Source organism: Pogona vitticeps, chromosome 3, assembly GCF_051106095.1.
Source record: "Pogona vitticeps strain Pit_001003342236 chromosome 3, PviZW2.1, whole genome shotgun sequence".
In the NCBI taxonomy this organism is placed as follows: domain Eukaryota; kingdom Metazoa; phylum Chordata; class Lepidosauria; order Squamata; family Agamidae; genus Pogona; species Pogona vitticeps.
Genome location: NC_135785.1, coordinates 5,556,344 through 5,579,245, shown reverse-complemented (window position 1 = coordinate 5,579,245; position 22,902 = coordinate 5,556,344). Strand labels below are relative to the sequence as shown.

The 22,902-nt window shown below is 44.5% G+C and overlaps 1 protein-coding gene across 1 annotated transcript in view; it reads left to right on the top strand.

Annotated features, from left to right (window-relative positions):
- ECEL1 (endothelin converting enzyme like 1) overlaps positions 1-22,902 on the top strand; it is a 61,628-nt gene that overhangs the window by 35,685 nt on the left and 3,041 nt on the right. Inside the window, exons 8-17 of the mRNA XM_078389738.1 lie at positions 4,949-5,047; positions 5,569-5,643; positions 9,376-9,479; positions 10,365-10,423; positions 11,140-11,191; positions 11,613-11,680; positions 12,158-12,282; positions 19,017-19,082; positions 20,020-20,115; positions 21,373-21,449. Coding sequence (XP_078245864.1) covers positions 4,949-5,047; positions 5,569-5,643; positions 9,376-9,479; positions 10,365-10,423; positions 11,140-11,191; positions 11,613-11,680; positions 12,158-12,282; positions 19,017-19,082; positions 20,020-20,115; positions 21,373-21,449 — 821 coding nt within the window. The remainder of the gene's footprint in view (positions 1-4,948; positions 5,048-5,568; positions 5,644-9,375; positions 9,480-10,364; positions 10,424-11,139; positions 11,192-11,612; positions 11,681-12,157; positions 12,283-19,016; positions 19,083-20,019; positions 20,116-21,372; positions 21,450-22,902) is intronic.

Sequence of the window (22,902 nt, the reverse complement as noted above, 5' to 3'; positions counted from 1 at the left end):
TATAAGAGGGATGAGGAGAAATAAATCATGGTTGGCCAGGATAGCTTTGTGTTCTGGGAAGCTGCAGCCAGTCACAGGCTTCATACGCTCAACCACGTCTTCTGTGGAAGAGGTTCATGCAAGAAACAAACTGCTCAGTCACTCACTTTTAGTTTTCTTAACTTTTAAATAATAATGGACTCAAGTGACAGGAAGCCAGATTTAGCTGAATATCAGGAAAAACCTCAACTGTTAGAGCAGTAAGACAACGGACATTGGGAAGGTGATGAGCGCTCCAACGCTGGGGGCCTTCAAGAGAAAGTTGGACCACCCTCTGTCCGATCTGCTTTGGTCTGGATTTCTCCACTGAGCAGGGGGTTGGACTCGATGGCCTTATAAGCTCCCTTCCAACTCCACGATTCTGTGATTCTAAGGCATAAAACAAGAGAAATGGGGCAAAATTGGTTGCACGGGGGGGGCAACTTGGCGGGTATGATTTGCATTTGAAGGTATTTTGTCATAGGCTTATTTAATCCATTTATGTGACCCTATGACACAGTAAGACAGATCGTAAAGTCTGGAGAAGTTACATTTTTGCACTACAACTTCCAGAATCCTCTATCTCCTCTCCCACCTGCCCTAACTGTTGCACATGTTGGCTACTGAATGCTGGAAGCTGTAGTCACAAAAAGTATTTTTCCCGAGTTATGAACGGAACCCATTTTGCTTCTGGAACCATTCGACTTCTGAGTTTGCTTTTAGAGGAAATTATTAACTTTTCCCATGACGTATTGCTAATTTTCGAATCCTATAAATTGTGGGCCAGCTATAAGACCTACTCATTTTAAATCGTCGCTCCCCAGAGCTTGTTTAAGAAATAACCCCCTAAAAGGAAGATAATAACTGCTTTGTCTAGCAATCTTAGATTTTCTCCATGGATCTTTCTTTTTTTAAAATCACCTGTCAGAGAAGACCATTTTTGTCTGGAAACCAACAGGCTCTTCATACAATTATCTGCTCAAAGAAATTAAGACAGACAGTCCTGCCTGTGCTTGACAGAGTAAAGGATAATACTGACTGCAAAGCTCAGAAAAGTTGCTTGTTTTGACTGAATCTCCCTCAATCTCCCTGTCAGCTCAAAAAACCTATTTGCTTCCATACTCTAGCAGACAGATGTAGTAAATGCTTTAGAAACGGTTTGCTCTGAATATCTGTCTGCTGAATCCGGTGGTGTTTGCAGTCTCTTGAGAGAATGGTGTATTCAAAACTGCTTACAACCCTGCTTATTAATTTATGTAGCAGACTCTTGACATCCTTTATTTTTAACAGCTCCCGGGGCAGCAAACATATTAAAACAATAAACTAATAAGTGCTGTAGAACCTCACTCTGGAGGTCCTCAGAAAAACACTGACTCACAAGCTAAACGCTGAAGTCCAGAAATTTTTTTTTTCTAAAAATGGGGCGATACGAGGGAGAACTATGGAAAGTAAAGACGTTTTCCCCTGCAAAAATGTCAGGTTTGGTGCCGGGTGAGTTTCTGTGGGCAGGGTGTTCAACTGGCAGTATGGTAGAGTGGCCGGAGTGGATTAGAAGTGAGGAGATGCCAGTTCAAATCCCATCCCACCTATGAAACGTCTTGAGCGACCTTGGGCTTTCTCTTCGCTTCGGCCAGCCCTTCCATCCGAAGGATACCCTTGAGATGTGTCTTGGACTACAGCTTTCATGTGGTGTGAGGATGATGGGAGCTGTGGTCCATCATTGAGTGAATGCCGAAGGCAGAATGATGAGGGTGAAAACACACAAGCTGTATGTCTGGATCTCCCCCCCCCCCCCCCGGTGATGCTATCCTGGTGATGCTATCCTTCAACGCCAGGACAGAAATGAACAGGGCCGGCTCTAGCATTAGACAGAGGCAGTGACCTTACATGCCATGTGCCATGTGCAGAAACAACCGTTCTTTGCCATTTCCTTCAAAAGCTTTGAAAATTTGGAATTTCGGGAGTACCATGCCTTTAGTGAACCACGAGTCATGCTAGGGGGCAAGACTTTTTTTGGAACTAAATGCATGCTTTGGGACTGTTTCCTTTTTTAGATGAGAGCTCACGTCATCCTCTCGCCATCCTGGCCAATAAAAGTAACTTTTCTAAGCTCTCGTTTGACAGGAGTTGCAGTAACAGAGATCTGACCAAGCGACAAAGCGTCCGAGATCAAAATTACAACTCAGCCTGAAGACTTATCTGTGCTTACACAGAGTCCAGGTCAATAATGGATCTTATTTGTTCTGGAGAAACGCTGTTTTCTGTTTGCCCGGTCTCCAAATCAATAAAGAGGAAGTTAAGCCCACACTTTAGACACTTTATACTACCTATTAAACGGATCGGTCTGCGGTTACTGGCATGACTTTTTTTACTGCCTTTTCCTTGTAAATAGAGGTAATAAGTGTGGGATTTGGCCTCTGAGATTTGTAGAAGCAATGAAGATGGTGGTGATTATGGGAAAACCTCCGGCCGGAAGCATCATAGATCAAGAGTTTTAACAAGGATCCTGTCTTGTCTTGGGCCTGAAGATGGCTTTATTGGCTACCCTATAAAGCAGTGGTTTCCAGATGTTCTTGGTCTGCAAATCCCAGAAAATAAGTGGAACTCTCACATAAAATGTGGCCACCAACATGGGGGAGATGTGTGTGTGGGGGGGGGGAAATCAGCCTGAAAGAAAATGTAAGTCGCTGGCCAGATTTTGGTTGGCGACATGACACACATGTTTAAGGGAAACTGCATAATGGACAGTGGCAAATTGCCACCAATTAATGAGGTGCTGGTCACGTTCCTGGTTACACAGCCAGGAACGCCACCAGCACTTTGTTAATAATTGTCATTTTTGCCACTGTAACTCAAGGTGATTTCAGTCAGCGGAGGGTGTCGTGTAACTTTCTTAATCATCTGAGAGCTAAACGGTGTAGTTGTGGAGGGTTCACTTCAGACGGGTCAGGAGCTCAGTACTGTCAGGTATTGAACCCAATGTTTTCAGGAGGGTGTATTTATTCACCTCAGAATATCTCAGTCCCTCATATCGTAGAATAATTGAGTTGGAAGGGGCCTATAAAGGCCATCGAGGCCAACCCCCTGCTCAAGGCAGGAGTACAAACCAAAGCAGATCTGACTGGGTTGTCCAATTTTCTCTCAAATATCTTCAGCACCTCCCGAGGTCATTGGTTCCATTGTCCTACTGCTCTAGCAGTTAAGAAGTTTTTCCTGATATTCAATCGAAATCTGGCTTCCTTTCACTTGAGCCCATTGTTGCGTGTCCTGCACTCTGGGATGATCGAGAAGAGATCTTGCCCCTCCTCTGTAGGACAGCCTTTCAAATATTGTAAAAGTGCTATCCTATCACCCCTCAGTCTTCTCTTCTCCAGGCTAAACCTGCCCAATTATTTCAGTCTTTCCTCCTAGGGCTTGGTTTCCAGCCCCCTGATCCTCCTTGTTGCCCTCTTTTGAACTTGCTGCAGTTTCTTTCTTAAAAGTTCGGTATCCAGAACTGGACACAGTCCTCAAGAGGAGACCTAACCAGTGCCGAATAGAGGGCAACTAGTACCTTATGGGGTTTGGAGAGTAGACTTCTGTTAATGCAGCCTAAAAGCATTTGAACTTTTTTGTAGCCACCTCAGACGGTTGGCTCATAGTCTCCTTTTTGATCTGTAGCAACTCACCATTTTCTGGAGTGACAGAGGGACATTGATTCCTCGGTTTCTAAGACTTCAGCAATTTGGGGGGCCACCCCTTCCCACAATTCTTTCAGTCATCTTTGAAATCGATGTCCAACAAGGAACCAGGTAGTGGAGGCACAAGATCCTCTCCTGAGGGAGCAGATGTTCCAGCTGCCCTCCAGATTCCTTGGCAGCATGGGTGGGTGGGGTACCATCACCTCATGGTCTTGTTCACTCATTGGGGTCAATTGGCGGCATCAGCCTGTCCGGTGGGGGGGAGGGGTGCTTCACATCATGCTTCAGACGGCGCAAGTGCTTTCGCCACCACTGGCAAGGAAAGCGAACATCATTCCCTGTTTTCTCACATCACCAGAGGTGGATTTTGATAGCCTTTGGGGTTCTTCCCACATCTTACGACTCTCTGCTAAGAAGTAATGAGATGCATTTAAAAAAAAGGCACTCAAAGTTAGAGATGGCTCTCATGATTAGGAACATTCGACTTACTAATTATTTCCTTAGAGCATCTTGGCAGCCGCTTTTCAAGTATGCTACCAACCAAAGTGGTTTGCAAAAATGCTGAATGGAGACCAAACCACGTCTAATGCAATAAAGCAGAAGATGGTGAGACAGTAGCATTTTAAAAGTCAGATAAATCTAACTATATGACACTGGCTGTAATCAGAGGATCAAGTCACAGCATTGCAACTGAGATATAAACAAGCTGTATATACATTCCTTCTACAGCATGAAAAACAAAATCAAGAAGCCTTCAATTAACCGTATTTTCCATTCTTTTATCCATACCATGAAATAGTGGCTATCAGCTTTAGAACAAGCCAGGATATTAACCCAAGTTCAAACCATGGTTCCAGATCCTGGTTTCTTCCAAAGCTGATAACCATGGTCTCCAGGTTTGGATGAAAAAGAAAAATGTATGTTAAGTACTTCCCGGTTTAATCACCGCTCACCATGAAGGAGCTGCATGGATACAGAAAAAGGGTGTTTCTATCTCAACTTATTAACTGAGATAACAATCATCTGAACCAGATGAGTGTATCTGTGATCAATATTTCTCTCCTTTCATGTAGCAATTGCTACCCTACCTTTTCTGAGCCCAGAAAAAGGGAAACTAATGATGATATTCAGTGACACTGTTGATGGCATATGTTGCTCCTTTTGCGGGATCACTTTCTGGGGGTAGTGGGTCTTTCATCCTCATGATTACACACACAACTTTTGATTTTTGGTTGATTTCTTTTGCTCAGGTGCAGCAGTTGGTAGAAAACATTAAACATATTCTAGACCGGCGATTGGAAGAACTAGACTGGATGGATGAAGAAACGAGGCGGGCAGCGAGAGCCAAGGTGAGGAGTTGGGGGAAGGAACGAAAGAAGGGAGCATTCTGTGCCAGGCAGTACACACTTAAGACGGTGCACAGTATGCATCCAGATCATATGACGCATAAGGATAGGCCTCTTATATTTTAAGAAAAACAGCACAAAACTCTCTCTTTCACAATTTCATTTTCTTTCATTCATTCCCGAAATGGAGCTCCTAAAACATCGTTTTTTTGTTCTTTTGTGTTTCCTTCTTTAACGTAGCCTTTGTCTCATGCATTGTCTATCAAATCACCCAGGAAATATTTCATCCCAAGAGTGTTGTGAATGCTTCTGTCAGTAGCCATTTAGAACATCCTGGGGAAGAACAGGAATTTTGAATCTGTAAACAGGCCTGGATTGGTTGGAACCCAGTGAGGAGAGCTGTTCTTGTCCAGGGATTACTCTGCACTTCTGAGTCCCAAGAGGTGCCCCCCCAGCTAAATAGATGATATGCCCCTACTCAGCATGAACTTCCCAGCTGTCTTGAGCCCTTGCTTGTCTTGCAGCTGCAGCACATGATGGTGATGATCGGCTACCCGGATTTCCTGCTCAACTCGGAAGCAATTGACAAGGAATACGAGGCAAGTGTGTGAGGAACAGATCTGGCCCTACTCTTAGGGAGAGTGAGGTAGCGGCCCCAAGCTGCCGATGCTGGCATATGGGGCAGTCCTGAAGGTTAGAACCATCTCTGCTTAGGAACTAAGCGATCCTCCTTGAGTGCCATTTTGCCATTTGTCTGAGGTGATTACAATGCTTTGAACCAGCCACAGCGAAAAGCTTCCTAGCCACAGTTCCCTGAGGGAATCTCCAGGGGCAAAGTGGAACAGCCCAACAAATTAATTGACTAAATCATTTTTAGCTGACTAATCCACCATCTACATTTGACTGATTCATCTAATTAGTGAGTTACATGTAAATAAAGGCAGGTACAGGGCAAAATACCTGCCAAACCTTTTCATATTTGGAAAGTTTTAAAATGAGCAATTTATGCTGCTGCCTTATTGTGCCCTTTTGTTGACGGTTGCTCCTTTTTATTATTGTTGTTGAGAAGTTTGTTGTTTCCCATCTTCTAAATTGTTGTCATCCTTCTATTATTGAAGGGCATTTATTGTCTTTGAATAATTAATAAAAATAGAAGTTATTTTTATTAATTATACAAAGGCAATAACAATTTTATGCTAAAGCATTTTGTGCTGAGTCAGTTCATCGTTCCAGCTACCACAGTGGTGAGGAAGATTGAGGCTGGGATTCCCCCCCCCCCATGGCTGTTTTTGTCATCCTGGCAAAAAAATCAAAATCAAACTGTGTTCCCCTTGTTTCCAGATGTTTTTTTATAAAGGCGGTTTTTAACCTCTAGAAAACCTCTTGGAGCAACCCGTTGCCCTATACGTAGAACAAGATGTTCTTGCACCATATACAGTAATTTCCTCAAAGCCTTCTCCCCCCCCACCCCAAAAAATAGGAAATGAACTTCTTTGGATTTTTTTTCTTGCGTTTTTTGTGGTCTGTGAAGCCCCCAAAATGCCTTAAGAATACAAAAGTGGGCTGTGGATCAATCATCCTCATCAAATATGCAGCTCTGTCTATACACCGTGGCAAGATCCAAAAATGAGATGGAATAGAGTTTAAAAAATGGCAATATTATAAAACCACTATCAAGTGATGAAAATTATAAATAACTTGGAATACTAGAAGCAGATAATATCCTGCACACAAAGGCGAAAGAACTGAAAGAAAGGGAATACAGTGGTGCCTCGCTTAGCGAGGTTAATCCGTTCTGGATTAACCCTCGCTCAACGAATCCATCGTTAAGTGAAATAAAAAAGCCCATAGGAATGTATTAAAACTGATTTAATACATTCCTATGGGCTTAAAACTCACCGTTCTGCGAGTTTCCTCCATTGCAACGGCCATTTTGGATGCCTCATTAGCGAGGCAAAACAGTGGCGCGATCATCGCATAGCGAAAAAAGCCCATAGGGGCCATCGCTGAGCGAATGCTCCAGTGATGGCCCGGGACCCCTCGTTGTGCGGTTTCATCGCATAGCGAAGCGTTCGCTATGCGAGGCACCACTGTATATCAAAACACTGTAGAAAATCTTAAAATCAAAATTAAAAGGTGGAAATACAATCAAAGCCATAAACACATGTGTAGTTCCAACATTTAGATACCTAGCTGGAATAATAGATTGAGCCCAAAATGAATTAGAAGAACTGGATCAAAAAACACAGAAAATAATGAATGTGCATCATGCACTACATGCAAAACGTTATGTGGACAGAATATATTTGCCACGAAAAATTGGAGGTTGAGGATTACTGCAAATACAGCAGGTAGTAGAGGAGGAAAAAGAAGCCTAAATGATTATATCCATACAATCTGGTAAACATTACTTAAGGTGGTGAAAATGGAGAATATTTTGAAAACAACAGAAACAAAGGCTCAATATAAAAAACAACAATTTGAAAATAAATTAAACAGAAACACTACATGAACAACACCTGAGAAATATTGATGGAAAGCATGATCATAATTCAACATGGCTAAAACTGGGGACTCTTAAGAAAGAAACTGAAGGGTTGACTTTTGCTGCACAAGAACAAGCACTCCAAACCAACGTGATGAAAGCTAAGATTCAAGGAATTAGTGCTCACAACAAATGTCGACTCTGCCGAGAAAAAGAGGAAACTGTATCACACCTCATCTGTGAATGTCCACAGATTGCATAAAGAGATTAAAAAATTAGACATGACCAGTGCACTAACCGCCAACCTAGCAGTTTGAAAGCATGCAAATGCAAGTAGATAAATAGGGACCACCTCGGTGGGAAGGTTACAGCGTTCCGTGTCTAAGTCGCACTGGCCATGTGACCACGGAAGATTGTCTTCAGACAGACGCTGGCTCTATGGCCTGGAAACGGGGATGAGCACCGCCCCCTAGAGTTTAACACGACTGGACAAAAATTGTCAAGGGGAACCTTTACCTTTACCTTAAGTGCACTAATACCAAAATTAGTGCACTGGTCATTATGCAAAAATAAATAAATAAATAAATAACTTGCCGGCCTTCAAAAACCCGTGGGAACATCAGGTAGAGAGGTTGTCAGAAAATGAGGAAGTCAAGATCTTGTGGGATTTCCAGATCCAAACGAACAGACACCTTGAACATAACACATCAGACATAGTAGTAATAGAATGAAGAAATGTCTGGATCATTGACATTGCAATTCCAGGGGATGCCAGAGTCGAAAATAAAGAATCAGAAAAACTAACGAAGTACAGAGACCTGACCGTTGAACCAAGTTGCTTGTGGATGAAACACAGTTCAGTAGTCCCTGTAGTCATCAGAGCTACAAAAAGAAAAAGAAAAAAAGGGAAAAAAGGGAAAAAGGGAAAAAAAACACAGCAGTATTAGGAACAGCATACATACTGCGGTGATATTTAATGCATACTTAGTTTTTTGTTTAAAACTTATATTTGTTAGATGATACCAGTCAATGTTTTTATAATTTTGATTGACTGTGCCTGGTGTTTTCAATAATAATAATAATAATAATAATAATAATAATAATAATAATAATAATAATAATAATAATAATAATAATAATAATAATAATAATAATAATAATATGTTGTTGTTGTTGTTGTTGTTGTTGTTGTTGTTGTTGTTGTTGTTGTTGTTATTATTATTATTATTATTATTATTATTATTATTATTATTATTATTATTATTATTATTATTATTATTATTATTATTATTATTATTTTGCCACTCTATCATGTCTAGTTTTGTAATCTGAACAATCTTCGGACATTCACTGATGAGGTGTGACAAAGTTTAATGAGTTTGGCGTGCTTGTTTTGTGCATCTATTATTGTTGTTGTTGTTGTTTACATTGCACTTTGCACCAGAATGAATTCCAGTAAAATCAATAATATATAAACATGGAATACAATATTTAACAACAACCTTAATATTGTGTGCGTGTGTGTCTGTCTATATGATCCTGAAAGAGCTGTAACCAGCCGTTTTGGTATCCAGGGCAAGTGAAAATGGAGGAAGAGAACATGTTGTCTCCATAAAAGCAAGAGATTTTATGCCTTCCAACAAAAGGGCCGTGAATAGAGCAGGAGGGGCTGGTCATCCATTTCCCTAGCCCTCAGCAATGAAATATCCCTCTAGATCTGGGTGACCTCCCTTCTCCAAGGCTACAGAGGTTCCACCCTCTTTAAGGTCCTGGGATCCTCCATATACAAAGCAGCTTCTCCATTCCCTCAATCTGTGCGCTAAATCCCACTTATTTCCTCCCACAGTTCCAAGTCCACGAGAAAACCTACTTTAAGAACATCCTCAACAGCATCAAATTCAGCATTAAGCTGTCAGTCAACAAGATCCGGCAGGAGGTGGACAGATCGGCGTAGGTATTTTGCAAGAATACCCATCTAGTCATTCCTGAGTTGGGGGTCCGGTAATCTGTTTCCTCCAGAGCCTTCACCTCCAGATCTCATGCAGGGAATAGATTAGAGACATTGCTTCTGAATTCCAGGTATCAGGATAGGGGTTTTTTTTGGGGGGGGTGCATTGGAACTGCAACTCCCATTTTCCAGGGGCGATGCAGTCTAAAAAAATTGCTAGCTTTCTCCTGCTGTGTCAAATTTTCCAGAAGCTGTCACAAGGTTTGGTTCCGCCTGCTTCCATCTGCTTATTCAGCTAGGGTTTGGCAGCCTCTAGTGGCTAGCAAGAACTCAACACACAGGACATGTGAAGCCATTATTGTCTATTTTGGGGAGGAAGAAGAAAGGAAAAAGAAAAACAGGTCTCCTTTTTTAACCAGGCAGAGTTCTTCATGAGACCCAGAAGCTCTGAGCCAGGCCAAAATCCAGTGGCTGTGAATCCATTCAGGATCAGTGGCTGGAAACACCAAGTTGTTCTGAGAACAATGGAAGTGACAGACCGGTTGACGCAGGAACAGGAAATAAGCTTCCGTGTGGTCCGAAGCCTCCTAAGGACTGGGGCCACTCTCTTGTACAACACCTGCAACGGTCACCCATTCAGCATCCTCTTCTGTTCCTCATCAAACAGCCACAGCATTAACAGCCCTGTGGCTGGCCCTTTTGCTGATGCAACTCCATGGGAGTTGATGGGATGATCCAGTGCATTCCTGAATATTCGCCTGTGCCAAATATTAAGGACTTCCACAGCCTGGGGCACTTTTTATCCCGACTCTTGAAGATGGGATGAGTGGTCTTTATTTGCACTTGGTGGGAACTTCCACTGATCGAAGTATGTTGTCTCATTTCAGGTGGCTGCTGCCTCCTCAGGCACTCAACGCTTACTACCTTCCCAACAAGAACCAAATGGGTATGACTATGAACCAATGCAATCTCATCTACCTCTCGGAGGGGCGGGATCATAACAAAAAAGGAAACTACAGCACCATGGTGGCACTCAAGGCCTTTCTAAACTATGACTTTGACATGGCCATTGCTGTAAGCTTGTGGTACCTTTCAGACGATCGATCATCAGGCACATAGTCCTTCCCACTGGAGCCCAGCCTGGCCCCAACTTTGCTGTCCTTCTGCAACCCGAGTCGGCTCATAAAGAGAGTCTTTTGGAACAAAGAATCTCCCTTCACCTTTTGAAAGTGTACTGTAGAATTCTAGGACTGCAGAGCCAGGAGGGATCCCAAAGGCCATCTAGTCGAACCCCATGCCAAAGCAGGAAAGTTGCAGCTAGACCATCATAACAGGAGGCCACCCAACTTCTTGAGAACTTCCAAGGAAGGGAAAGTCCACCCTTTCCCAAGACAATCTATTCCACTGTTCTCATGTGTTCTACTCACTCTTTTTTCTTCCCCCTTTGAAGCTGGAGAATGGAATCAAGGCTCTCAAACAGTAGCTCTGGTGTGGAATCCTTAATGTTGTGCCATGCGCCAAAATGCATGAACTGATGTTTATCATGTGTTTTTTTAAAAAAAAAAAAACCAGCACTTCAGCTTTGCAGCATTGCTTGTGTGTGATCTGAGCCTCCGGCAAACGTTTCTTTTCTGCTCTAACCCATGTTTCATCTCCCCACAGTGTTCCCAGCTGGCATCCTTCAACCCACTCTGTATGACCCAGAATTCCCACAGTAAGTGGCAGCTTTAGACTCGGCGCTTCTATCAGGGAGAGCCGGAGGGCAATAGGGCAAGGAATGACTGGTCATGGTGGATTTTTTTTCCCCAGCCTCACTGTCCATGCAGTTGGACCCTCTGGGAGTTGGACTATGAAAAACCTCCCCGCTCTATGTGAGGGACTGTCCTGCTCAATTCCAGTTTTAAAATAGACTCATAAGAAGGGAGACCTTGTGATGGGACCTGCCATTGGTTACCATGTGAACAGCAGACAAATCAGGCGCACAGATCATGAGTTCAGTGTTCACTGATATAATTTGTGTAGCACTGGAAATGATCGTCTCCATTTGATCTGCGTCTCTCCTCTCTCTCTTTCTCTTGGTGATATATACATGCCATCACCAATGGCAACCCACAATGTTCGTCTCCCACTTCCAGGTCCCTGAACTATGGTGGAATTGGCACGATCATTGGCCACGAGCTGACCCATGGTTACGATGACTGGGGTAAGGTCCACCTCCTCCTTTCTTCTCTCCAACCGACCTATAGCTCCGGGCCCTTATAATCCCTCCGGCTGGGCAACCGGAGCAGCTTTGCATTCAATAGCATAGAACGGTGTGGTTTGGGTCAAGCAGCAGAACCTCCTAAGCGCGCCCCCCTGGGATGACGTGGCTGGGGATACAAAGCTAGAACCAAAGATTTGAAGAAAGGTGGGTTTTTTTTTTTTTGAAAGAAAGAAAGGGAAAATGTGTATGCCAATTCCTAGAACATCCTAGCCAGCTTGGCTACTGGTTTTCAGCTTCTGTGTAACTGACTACCGCTTGCAGATTGTGGTCTTTCTAACTGGAATGTAGGGTTCAGCCCTGTCAGTAGCTCCTGTAAAGTTCAGCTTCAAACCTGGAGTGGCTCTATGGCCTCTTCCACAAAATCGAAGTCCTCCGCCTTCACGCGCCAGCTTCTCATCCCGTCCGCTTGCTTTGTAGGAGGCCAGTACGACCAGCACGGCAACCTGATGCACTGGTGGACGGACGCCTCCTACAGCAAGTTCCTCAAGAAAGCCGAGTGTATTGTCAACCTCTACGACAACTTCACGGTCTACAACCAAAGGGTGAGCAAGGAGGTGCAATACCCTCTTTAGCACCAAAGGTGGGGGTGGCGCTCCCCAACAGGTGGTTTGCAAATCTGGGAACCTTCCCGAAATTTTCCCATTTCTTTCTTTTTTCTCCCAGTTTTTGATCCTCTGAAAATGGGAGTGTAAAATTTGAATTTGCATTCGGATTGGGGCATATCACATCACCGCTGTGTCTTTCAAGAACTTTGTTGCACACTGAAGTTTGTGGAACAAATTCATTTCAGACACACCCTCCGGAAAAGGGTTCACCTTTGTTGGCTTCTGCTGTTCAACTGTGCTCTGATAACTTGACAGAACACAGTTTAGCTATCGTAGCCCTGGTAAGAGTTCGGAAGAGCAATGTCCAGGGATGTTGGCCAATCTTCCTGACCAATTTCAAGTCCGGGTCTTTGGGCCCAAGTCTTGTTGTTGCTTGCCTGCTTCCTCGGGCTTGGGAGTCAAGGTAAAGGTAAAGGTAAAGGTTCCCCTTGACAATTTTTTGTCCAGTCGTGTTCGACTCTAGGGGGCGATGCTCATCCCCGTTTCCAAGCCATAGAGCCAGCATTTTGTCCAAAGACAATCTTCCGTGGTCACATGGCCAGTGCGACTTAGACACGGAACGCTGTTACCTTCCCACCGAGGTGGTCCCTATTTATCTACTTGCATTTGCATGCTTTCGAACCGCTAGGTTAGCGGGAGCTGGGACAAGCGACAGGTGCTCACTCCGTTGCGTGGATTTGATCTTACGACTGCATGGTCTTCTGACCCTGCAGCACAGGCTTCTGTGGTTTAGCCCACAGCGCCACCACGTCCCTCATAGGACTCAAGACTTGAACCCAAAGACTGGCCCCCCACCAGGGCCACACACCCTGCTGCCACTCTCCATCCGATAAGCCTCCCTGTCTGCTCCGGATGCCCCCTTGGTGGTGTACCCATCCACTATCACCGCTGTGCCCCATCTGGCCACCCCCAAGTCTCAAGTCAAATCCAAGTCATTGAAAAAAAAAAACACCCAACTCTGAGTCAAGTTACCGGTGGGACTTGAGTCAGACTCAACAGCGAGTTACGTGACTCATGTCCCTGAAGATGCCTTTGGACTCCAACTCCCAGAATTCCCTAGTTAGCAAGGCCCAATGGCCATCTTTGCTGAAGGATCCCTGTTGGCTCAAGGACCTTGTCCATATTTAGGGTAATATTTCCTATATGCCAACATGAATTTGACCCAACTCTGGGAGGCAGTGGAAGACAGGAGGGCCTGGCGTGCTCTGATCCATGGGGTCACGAAGAGCCGGGCACAACTAAACGACTAAACAACAAAATTTCTTGTACTGTATATGCGCTCTTAGTCCAAATTGCTGGCGCTCTTGTCATGTGGCCCCATGGGTCTTTTTCTGCTGGAGCTCTGGAGTCTTTAACAACGTGATGAAATTGTTGCCAACTCTTTTTGTCCTTGTCAACCACAACAATGATGTTATTGAGATTAAAAAGTAGATTTGAAGACAAGTTTAAAACGTTGGGCTGGAGATAGACTGCATTTTGGACCGCTTGCAGTGTGTGGCCCCAGTGTGATCTGTTTCCCAGGAGTCACACAATATACGGGAAAATGTGCTCAAGGCAACCTCATCCCTCAACCAAGGGCTAGTATTTTTCACCACCCATACCTTTTCCCGCTATCTGGTCCTTGTCGTAGAATTTAGAATCAAGCTCGATAGGCTGAATTAAAAAATGGGATGGAAAATCTTGAGCGTGGATGCAAAAGACATAGCGGGATAAATTTTAATAGTCCAGCCTAAGCTTCTTTAACTGTGCACACCGAGCCGTATCTGCTCAGAAGTGGAAAAACACCCAAGACATTTTGCAAAGAACTGCAACCTAAATAATCTGAATGCTATCAATTAATGCATATTTTGGGGAGGGGACTTTACAGTGGTTTCTTATTCTTTTCTTTTTAAAACTACGACAGTGGTTTATCTTCCTTTAATCCTGACATAATAATAATTTCAATTTTATTTTAGAAATGAAGCATTAAGTGTTGGGCCAAAGAGAGAGTTGGTTGCTTTGATTGTCTTTAAAACACATAGCTTTTGTTTGAAGATTAACTGTTCAAATGGTAAATGTAGGGAGGAAAATATGAAAAGAGCCTAGAAATGAAAAAGAACCAACCTCGTGTTCTGTAGTTCTGTATTCTAAGAACCAGAACAAAAGGCGAATGGAAGAAGGAAGGACAGAGATTACAGGCTGGAAGGGTGGAAAGTTTTGGAAGCTGTTGAAAAAAGTTCTGGGGGAAAAGTTGTGGATGTCACGAGGTAGTGAGTTTTAGGGAAAGGAACACCAGGCGAGGAGAAGACAGGTGGGAGGATGAAAAAGCTAAGCAAAGAGGAAAGTACTGAGAGAATGAAGTCCTAGAATCATAGAATAATGAAGTGGGAAGGGGCCTATAAGGCCATCAAGTCCAACCTCCTGCTCCAGGCAGGAATACTATCAAAGGATATCTGCCAGTGATGATCTAAGTTTCTCTTCGAATGCCTCTAGTGTTGGAGCACTCACCAACTCCTGAGGTAACTGGTTCCACTGTCACACTGCTCCTTATGTTAAAGAATCTGGCTTCTTGTAACATGAGCCCATTGTTGTATGTCCTACACTCTGGAATAATTCATTCATTCATTCATTCATTCATTCATTCATTCATTCATTCATTCATTCATTCATTCATTCATTCATTCATTCATTCATTCATTCATTCATTCTGCACCATCTAGTGGCTTTGGCACTACCCTGGACTGTTTCCAACAAAGAACAGCCAAATCCCACTGAAACATAAAATGTAAAATAAAGAAGTATAATGTAAAAGGGCAACATACCTAAAAATCAAGACGGCGACAAGACAAGATAAAAGTTACAGAATATAATCATCAACAGTTATGAGGGGAGAAATAAAATAATATGTTTTTATGTGCTTGCTTCCTATTAGGAGGGAAAGGGTCTAGCATGCAGCTGCAGGTAGAACATTTGATAGAGAGGTGGCCACCACAGAGAATATATAATATGAATATATACAACAAAAAGCATTATTTAGCTCTAATCATAGTGAGACACGTAAAATCAATACATAATACTGTCACCCATTTTTCAGCCGGGTTGCATTTAGCTATTTGTATTCTACATTTTCTTTACCTAATTCACCAAGAAGAAGCAGCTATACCCCACCCGCCTCTACACAATGTTGTTCCCTTAGGCAGGCTTTTGTTTATATTACCTGCCTGATAGCACCCCTGACTACCAATAAGCAAAAGTTAAAAAGAATACCGTACATGGGTCATCAAGTTACTTGTAAGCAAAATAAAATGTATTTACACTAATTACCTATCAAATGTCAGTGTTTAATGTTTCCACATCTATTGTGGATTGGAAAGCAAAACAAAATAGAAGGTTGCTAGAAAATGTTTTCTTTCAATGATCTTGCTTTTGCCAATTGTAGTAAACAATGGTTTCATGTTCAAAGATACTATACTTTAATGGCAGTTTTTAGGGCATTTTCTATACTCCTACTTGTTCTAACACTTCTAAGCAGATAAAATATCAAAACCTGACAGCTTGGCAGTTAGTCGTAGACTTTCTGGCTTCCCTTGGGGTGGCCGTCCATAGCATCAACGCCTGGAAGGGGTACTAAGGAGGAGCTATAGGGCAAAAAGATTTTTTTAGAAAAATAAAAGCAGTGGCTTAAAATAGATCCAACAAGGAAACAGAAGCCACTGAAGGAATGCTAGCAAAAAAACAGAAGCAGAAATCCCGTGGGTGACGCCTGGCACCTTTTAGGAAGCCAGCACCCACTGCCAGAACCACAGAAGCTACTAGAGACACTCAGATATATTACCTGCGTAGCATTAATGGGGAAACAGGGAATATCCACCAGTGGCCTTCAGAAACCAGATGATCGGAAACAACCTAATTTTCAATTCATTTGGATTTTTCTATTCAGGATCATGCCTATTAACCACGTAGTTTGTGATAAGCTATGGTTAAACATTAAAAAGTAAAATTAAGGTGTTGGTTTTGGTGTTTATATACGTATATTGATAGATTGATAACTATCAGATGAACATTCACACTGAGGGGGAAGATTTAATTCCATCATGGAGCCTTAGTTGGGAAAGACTGTATCATCATCATCATCATCATCATCATCATCATCATCATCATCATCATCATCATCATCATCATCATCACGTGCCATTGTCAATTCTGCAGTTCTGACTTACGTCAGCCTTTTCCAAGGTGTCCTGGATATGGCGTTCTCACACAAGGTTTCCCCTTCCCTTCTTCTTTGGGGGGGCGCCCTGGGACTGTGCAGGTTGCCCAAGGCTACCCAGGCTGGCTCTTCTCCCAGGAGGCACAGCATGGGGGAATCGAACTCCCAATCTCTAGGTCTGCAGCCAGACACTCCAATGCATGGAGCTATCCAGCCTGCAACCTCTTGGAAAAAAAAAGAGGAAGCAGTGAGATCTAAATTTCATTACACCGCCCCTGCCAGCCCAGCACAGCCTGGCTCCTAGGTACCAGCCTTACTTACCAGCTCTCCAGCCTTACTTACGTCTTGACATGGCGATGGCAGATTGTAAGGAAAGACAGCTTGGCATTTCAGCAGCTACAACACCATACTTCTCGAGGACAAAGTTAGACAGGGTATGCATTGCATCCTGTGCTCATAAGAAGAACGCTCTGGATTGCTAAGTGTTAGTTTCTTTCGCCCCCCCCAACTCTGTATTCTAAAACATCAGGCTCTTTTGAGCCGTGAAATGGGGGTGTGGGGGTGGGAATCCAAGCTCCTGGAGTCACAGAAGCATGTGAGTTGTTTTGCGTGTGCTTGTAACTGATAATGGAAGGTGTGCAAAAGGCGAAAGTCAGCTCCCAACGCATTCTTGCCCTTTACACCAGGTCATTGTGTCACAACTGCCAGTAATCTCTCTGGCCGAGTCTTTGCGCATCGTGGGAACAGCAACGCAGTTCCCAGCCTTGGGTCACCGGGGTGTTCTTGAACTGCAAATCCTAGAAACCCCGGGCAGCACAGCTGGTGATGAAGGCTTCTGGGAACTGCTGTCCGAGAACACCTGGATGACCCAAGGTTGGGAACCACTGTCCTAGACCGGCTGAGCCACTGGAAAGTGGGCAAGAGGGTATCGGGCAGGGACAGGGAACGAGGACCAGGGAAGAACAGGGAAGCCTTTTGAAATCCACAAACACCAGCAGAGCTTCAACAAAAAAGAAGAAGGTCTAAAACTCAATAAAGCCTGGCTCCCAGACTGAAAAATACAGCCTGCAAAAGGTCAACGAACTTTACCCAGCCACAAGGACTGGTGATCACTGCACACAAAAAGACTAGCTAATGACATCCGTCAATCACAGTGACAAATCGTCTTCCCCCCCCCCTTATCACAACAATACACCCATAACAAAAAACACCCTTATCACCTAATCACCCAATCTCCTGAAAAGGACAAAAAGCTGATCCCACAGCTATAAGTACTCAACTATCCCACACACTACACCAGAACACAGACAGAGTTCTAACTCTTCTCCTCTGAAGATGCTGGCCACGGAGACTGGCGAAACATTAGGAAGAACAACCTTCAGAACACGGACAAACAGCCCCGAAAAACCTATAACAACCATTAGATCCCGGCCATGAAACCCTTTGAGAATACATTAAATCCCCTATGACTTCATGTGGTGATTGTTGCAGAGATTTAAACTTCTGGTTAAATTACTTTTTGCTACACAGTAAAAGTACAGAGACTCACAGAGGAGAATAGCTATAAGTTCCCCAGATAGTCCACCCCTTTCTCATTAACTGATACTTAATCACTCAATCTGATATATTTATAGGAGAAAGTTTAAAAACATTTACAGTGGTGCCCCGTATAGCGAGGTTAATCCGTTCCGGATTAACCTTCGCTATACGAAAACATCGCTGTGCGGGGCAGGGGAACCTATTGGAATGCATTAAACTTAGTTTAATGCGTTCCAATAAGTGTCTAAACTTACCCCCTCCAGCGATGTTTTCGCTCCGGCGGCCATTTTGGAGCCGCCGATCAGCTGATCGGCGGCTCCAAAATGGCTGCCGGATGACCCGAAATGGCCCCTATCAGCGTTTTCACGCCCTCCCCTTGCTTAGGGAGGTCGCGAAAACGCTGATAGGGGCCATTTCGGGTCATGCGGCGGCCATTTTGGAGCCGCCGATCAGCTGTTCGGCGGCTCCAAAATGGCCGCCGGAGCCCCAATCGTCGCAAAGCGAGTGCGGCAATTGGGGCTGATCTGTATAGCGATCCCCAAAGAGGGATCGCTATACGGATTTTTCCTTAAACGGTGCACTCATTAAGCGAGGCACCACTGTAATTACTTACAGCTGTGAACAGATTAACAGCAAATTAAAAAAAAATACTGCTTCCAACATATTTAAAAGAGGGAAAGGAACAGTAGCAGAGAGGTGGGGCTGTCTTTGAATTCAGAGATGGGAGGAAATGATTGGTTAGTGCTGGATGGATTGACAGTTGCCCCAGCCCCAGAAAAGTCCTTCCCCAGTCACTTAAACCCCAGGCAGCCTGCGAGGTTGCAATATCTCCATCAGTGCTCTGAGACCTGGAAAGTTTAGGCTGCCGTGGCAAGAGAGAGGGGGGCATGATAGGGCGGGGAAGGGCTTCCGCCTTGACTTATTGTTCCTCCTCTTATTGCAGGTGAACGGGAAGCACACCCTTGGGGAGAACATTGCCGACATGGGGGGACTTAAGCTTGCCTACTATGTAAGTGCCTTCAAGAAAGGATAGAAATTTCCACCAAGTCAGTCCCACAGGCAAAATTTGGACGTCAGAGCCTTGAAGGATGCTGCCAGGTCCCTTCCCAGAGAGATAATTGCAGAGATTTTACTGTTCATACCATTCCCAAAGCTCTGTGGTTCTGCCTCTGGCCCGTCTCTCCTGCTTGGAGGATTCTGGCACTTGTCGTCCCCGAAAAGCAATTTTTCAAGATTCTGTTGTATCCTACAAATCTACCACCCCAAATCGACCAGCCCAGAGGTTGTTTATAACCTATAATCGCTTTCCAAGCCTATTTAAACCTCTCTCTCTCTCACACACACACACACACACAAACACACACACACACACACACACAGAGAGAGAGAGAGAAATGTGCCTTTGTTTTGAAACAACCCCCAAGTCATCCGAATGAGGCCTGTTTGGTTCAGCTTTCCCTCCGTGACAATACAAAGACCACGTGTAACTAATGAGTGTATGTGAACAGATTTGTTAATCCATTGGAGATTGTTTTGGGGGCAACAGAGGGGGGGTTACTTCCCTCTAATGACACCCCTCCTGGGAGGGTCCTCCCAGTCCCCCCTCCCCACCATGCTCTCACACCTCTGGACCCATCTGTGGCATCCCCGTCTTGCTACCAAGGGTGGGGCAGTTTCCGTGGTTGGTGGGCCAATGTTTGTCCCCCCCCCTTCAAGACCCATCATAGCTTGTGGGACTTTGCAAAAAGAAGGGGAGGGGCAAGAAAAGGAAAGGACAAGCTTCTATCAAAAAGTTGTCAGCTATACATGTCCAGTTTTGTTTTCTCTGCAAAGTTTTCGACACACACACACAAACCCCGCAAGGCGGTCCATTCTTTATGCACCCGGCTGCAGAGAAAGCGAGACATCTTTTCTATTTGTTTGCTGACCCCAACGATCTCTCGCAGGCCTATCAGAAATGGGTACGCGAACACGGTCCCGAAAACCCACTCCTCTGGCTGAAGTACACCCACGAGCAACTTTTCTTCATTGCTTTTGCCCAGGTAATGCTTTTTGGCTTCCGAGGCAGCGTCTTCCTCGGTTCCCCCTTCGTTAGGTTTCCCTGTCACTTGTGGTTTTGTGTATTTATTTATTCATTTATTTAACTTATATGCCGCCCACACTACCCGAAGGTCTCTGGGCGGCTTACAGCATTTAAAATACAATAAAAAGGCAAAATAAAAGGGCAAAATAATTAAAATGCAATTAAAATATATATTCTAAAAATTGCCATCAGACCTACAGCTGATATTATTTCAGTTAAAAGCCATTTGGAGCAGGAAGGTTTTGACCTGGCGCCGAAATGTCATCAGCGTCGGACGGGTATTCACTGGAGGAGGTGGTGGTTCCTTCAAAGTTCTTTCAACAATTGCTTCTGGGAGGCCATCCTTTTATTTTATTTTTCCTCAGATAGCCCTGGATGTCAGGAACAGAGGATGCTGCCCTTATAGAGAGTCAGATCTTTGCTGGATTGAACCCAGCGTTGTCCGTTGTGTCTGTCGCCGCTTCTACAGAGTTTCAAACTGGGTTCTTTCAGGCTGGCTAGAGTTTTGAGAAACTGTAGCCCCCCAAAAAGTAACTTTTCTGAGCCCCATCAGATACTGTCTATTAGCTACTGAATTTTTGGACTGCAGTTCCCACAATTTTCTATTCTGGTCATTCAACCTGACAGGCAGGCACCTAAATGGGGTTCGCCTGGGAGAAAGGCCTCATCTGGAAGATAGTTCTAGCTAGGCCTGGCTTCCTGTTCAGAAGGAAATCACCTAGATAGGAAAGAATAAGAACTGAAGGTTTGGGCAGAGCTTGGGTGAGCTGGGCCTGAAAGCTGTCTAATTTTGGTCTTTCCCCAAGTTGAGCCCCATTTAGGTTTCTGTAAGGTGTCTTGTCTGTCAGATAGAATTTGCAAAATGGAGAATACTGGGACTGCAGTCCAAAAATCCAGTCCCTATCAACGATGAACTTGAGTTCAAGACCAGCTTGTGTAGACAGGTTCAGTGGCTGTTCTTATGTACCATCAAGTTACTTCCAACTCACGGCAACCCCTAGAGAGCTTTTGGGGTGAGAGGTTCAAGGAATGGTTTAGCATTGCCACCCCTTCAGTGGCCAAGATGGGATTTGAACCCCTTGTCTTCTAAATCCTATTCTGGCCCTCTATCCACTGTACCAAGCCAACTCTCAACTAGGGACTAATCCCCCCCCTGTGATCCACTGTCCAATTGACCCTGCCCTGCGTCTGACGTTGTCCTGCCTTCCTCCTGCAGAACTGGTGCATCAAACGACGCTCGCAGTCCATCTACCTACAGGTCCTGACGGACAAGCATGCCCCCGAACACTACAGGTAGGTAGGAGAGGTTTAGGTGAAAGGCGTTAGGAAGGAGTGTGGTTGCCAAGAGAACCAACAGTTGAAAGCAGGACGTGACCTCTGTGCAGTTCAACATCGGGCACAGCGGTATCGCTGTAGGAAGCAGAGCTGACCTACGGCTTTCTGCTGCCTGAGGTGGGAGAGGCCCCCTTCTCACAGAAATGGTACCGAAACACAACCAGAGATCAGCCCTATTGCCTCGAGGCACCTGCTTCAGTCTACCAAAAGGTAGGGCCAACAGAAACAGAACGGAACAAGAAGATAGTTCAAGATAATTTCGAGTCTTGCAAGCAAGCTGTGAGTGGCAAAATGGAAGAGAGGAAGTCAAGGACCATATGCTGAGAATCTTCAGCCCTTCAACTGTCGGAGTTCAGGAGCCGAAAGCATCTATCATCGGTTTCTTGTGCTGCTAGGGCTATCTGGCAGGTTGATAGCGCTGTGTCAGCACTTCATAAACAGCCTGTAAAGCAAACCATTCTTTGCTATCAGCTAATCAGTGTGAGTTCTAGCCTCACGGGCCTTTATGGAGTGCTTAAACTGCTAGATGGGGGTGGGACTGATGCCATCTTGATAGAATTGACCGTTCCCGGCCTTATGACAGAAACAAAGGTGGACAGCTGTCCATACAAGAGCATTTGAGAGGAAGGATGTGTGTGAATGATAGTTTCCCAGGGTTTACACCAGCCATCTCAACGCAACCCTCTCCAGATATGTCAGACTGCAGTGCCTATCATCCCCAGCCAGCAGGGCCATGTTGGCTGGAAATAATAGGAGGTGGAGTACAATACATCAAGAGGGTGCCAGGTAGGGGGAAACTGGAAAGCCAGCAGAGGAGATTGGAAAGTTTCAAGGTTAGAAAAACTGTTGGGATTTATGTATATATGTATTTATTTACAGTGGTGCCTCGCATAACGAGCGCACCGTTTAACGACGAATCCGCATAGGGATCTATTTTTTGAGATCGCTAATGCGATCACATTGCAATGTTTTAATGGGCAAAACATCGCATTGTGATGATCGGTAAGCGTTTCGCTTACCGATCTTCGCATTGCGATGTTTCTAAAACAGCTGATCGGCGGTTCCAAAATGGACAGCGGGTGCCCAAAATGGCCGCCACAACCATTTTCACGTGCTGCCCTCGCTTACTGAGGCGGCGAAAATGCCGGCCACAGAGACTGGCGAAATGTCAGGAAGAACAACCTTCAGAACACGGCCAAAGAGCCAGAAAAACCCAGAACATCCAAGATCTTTCTCACTCCTAGTATTGCTGAGTATTCCAAGTATCCCCCACCCTGTTGTACATTTTAGGACTATTTTCCTCCTAGGTGTAGAATGTTTGCACTTATCCCTGTGTGTTGTTTTCATCCCAGTGCTCAAGAGGTTTTGAGTTGAAACCTTTAAAAAAAAGAAAGAGAAAGCCTCGTGGTAT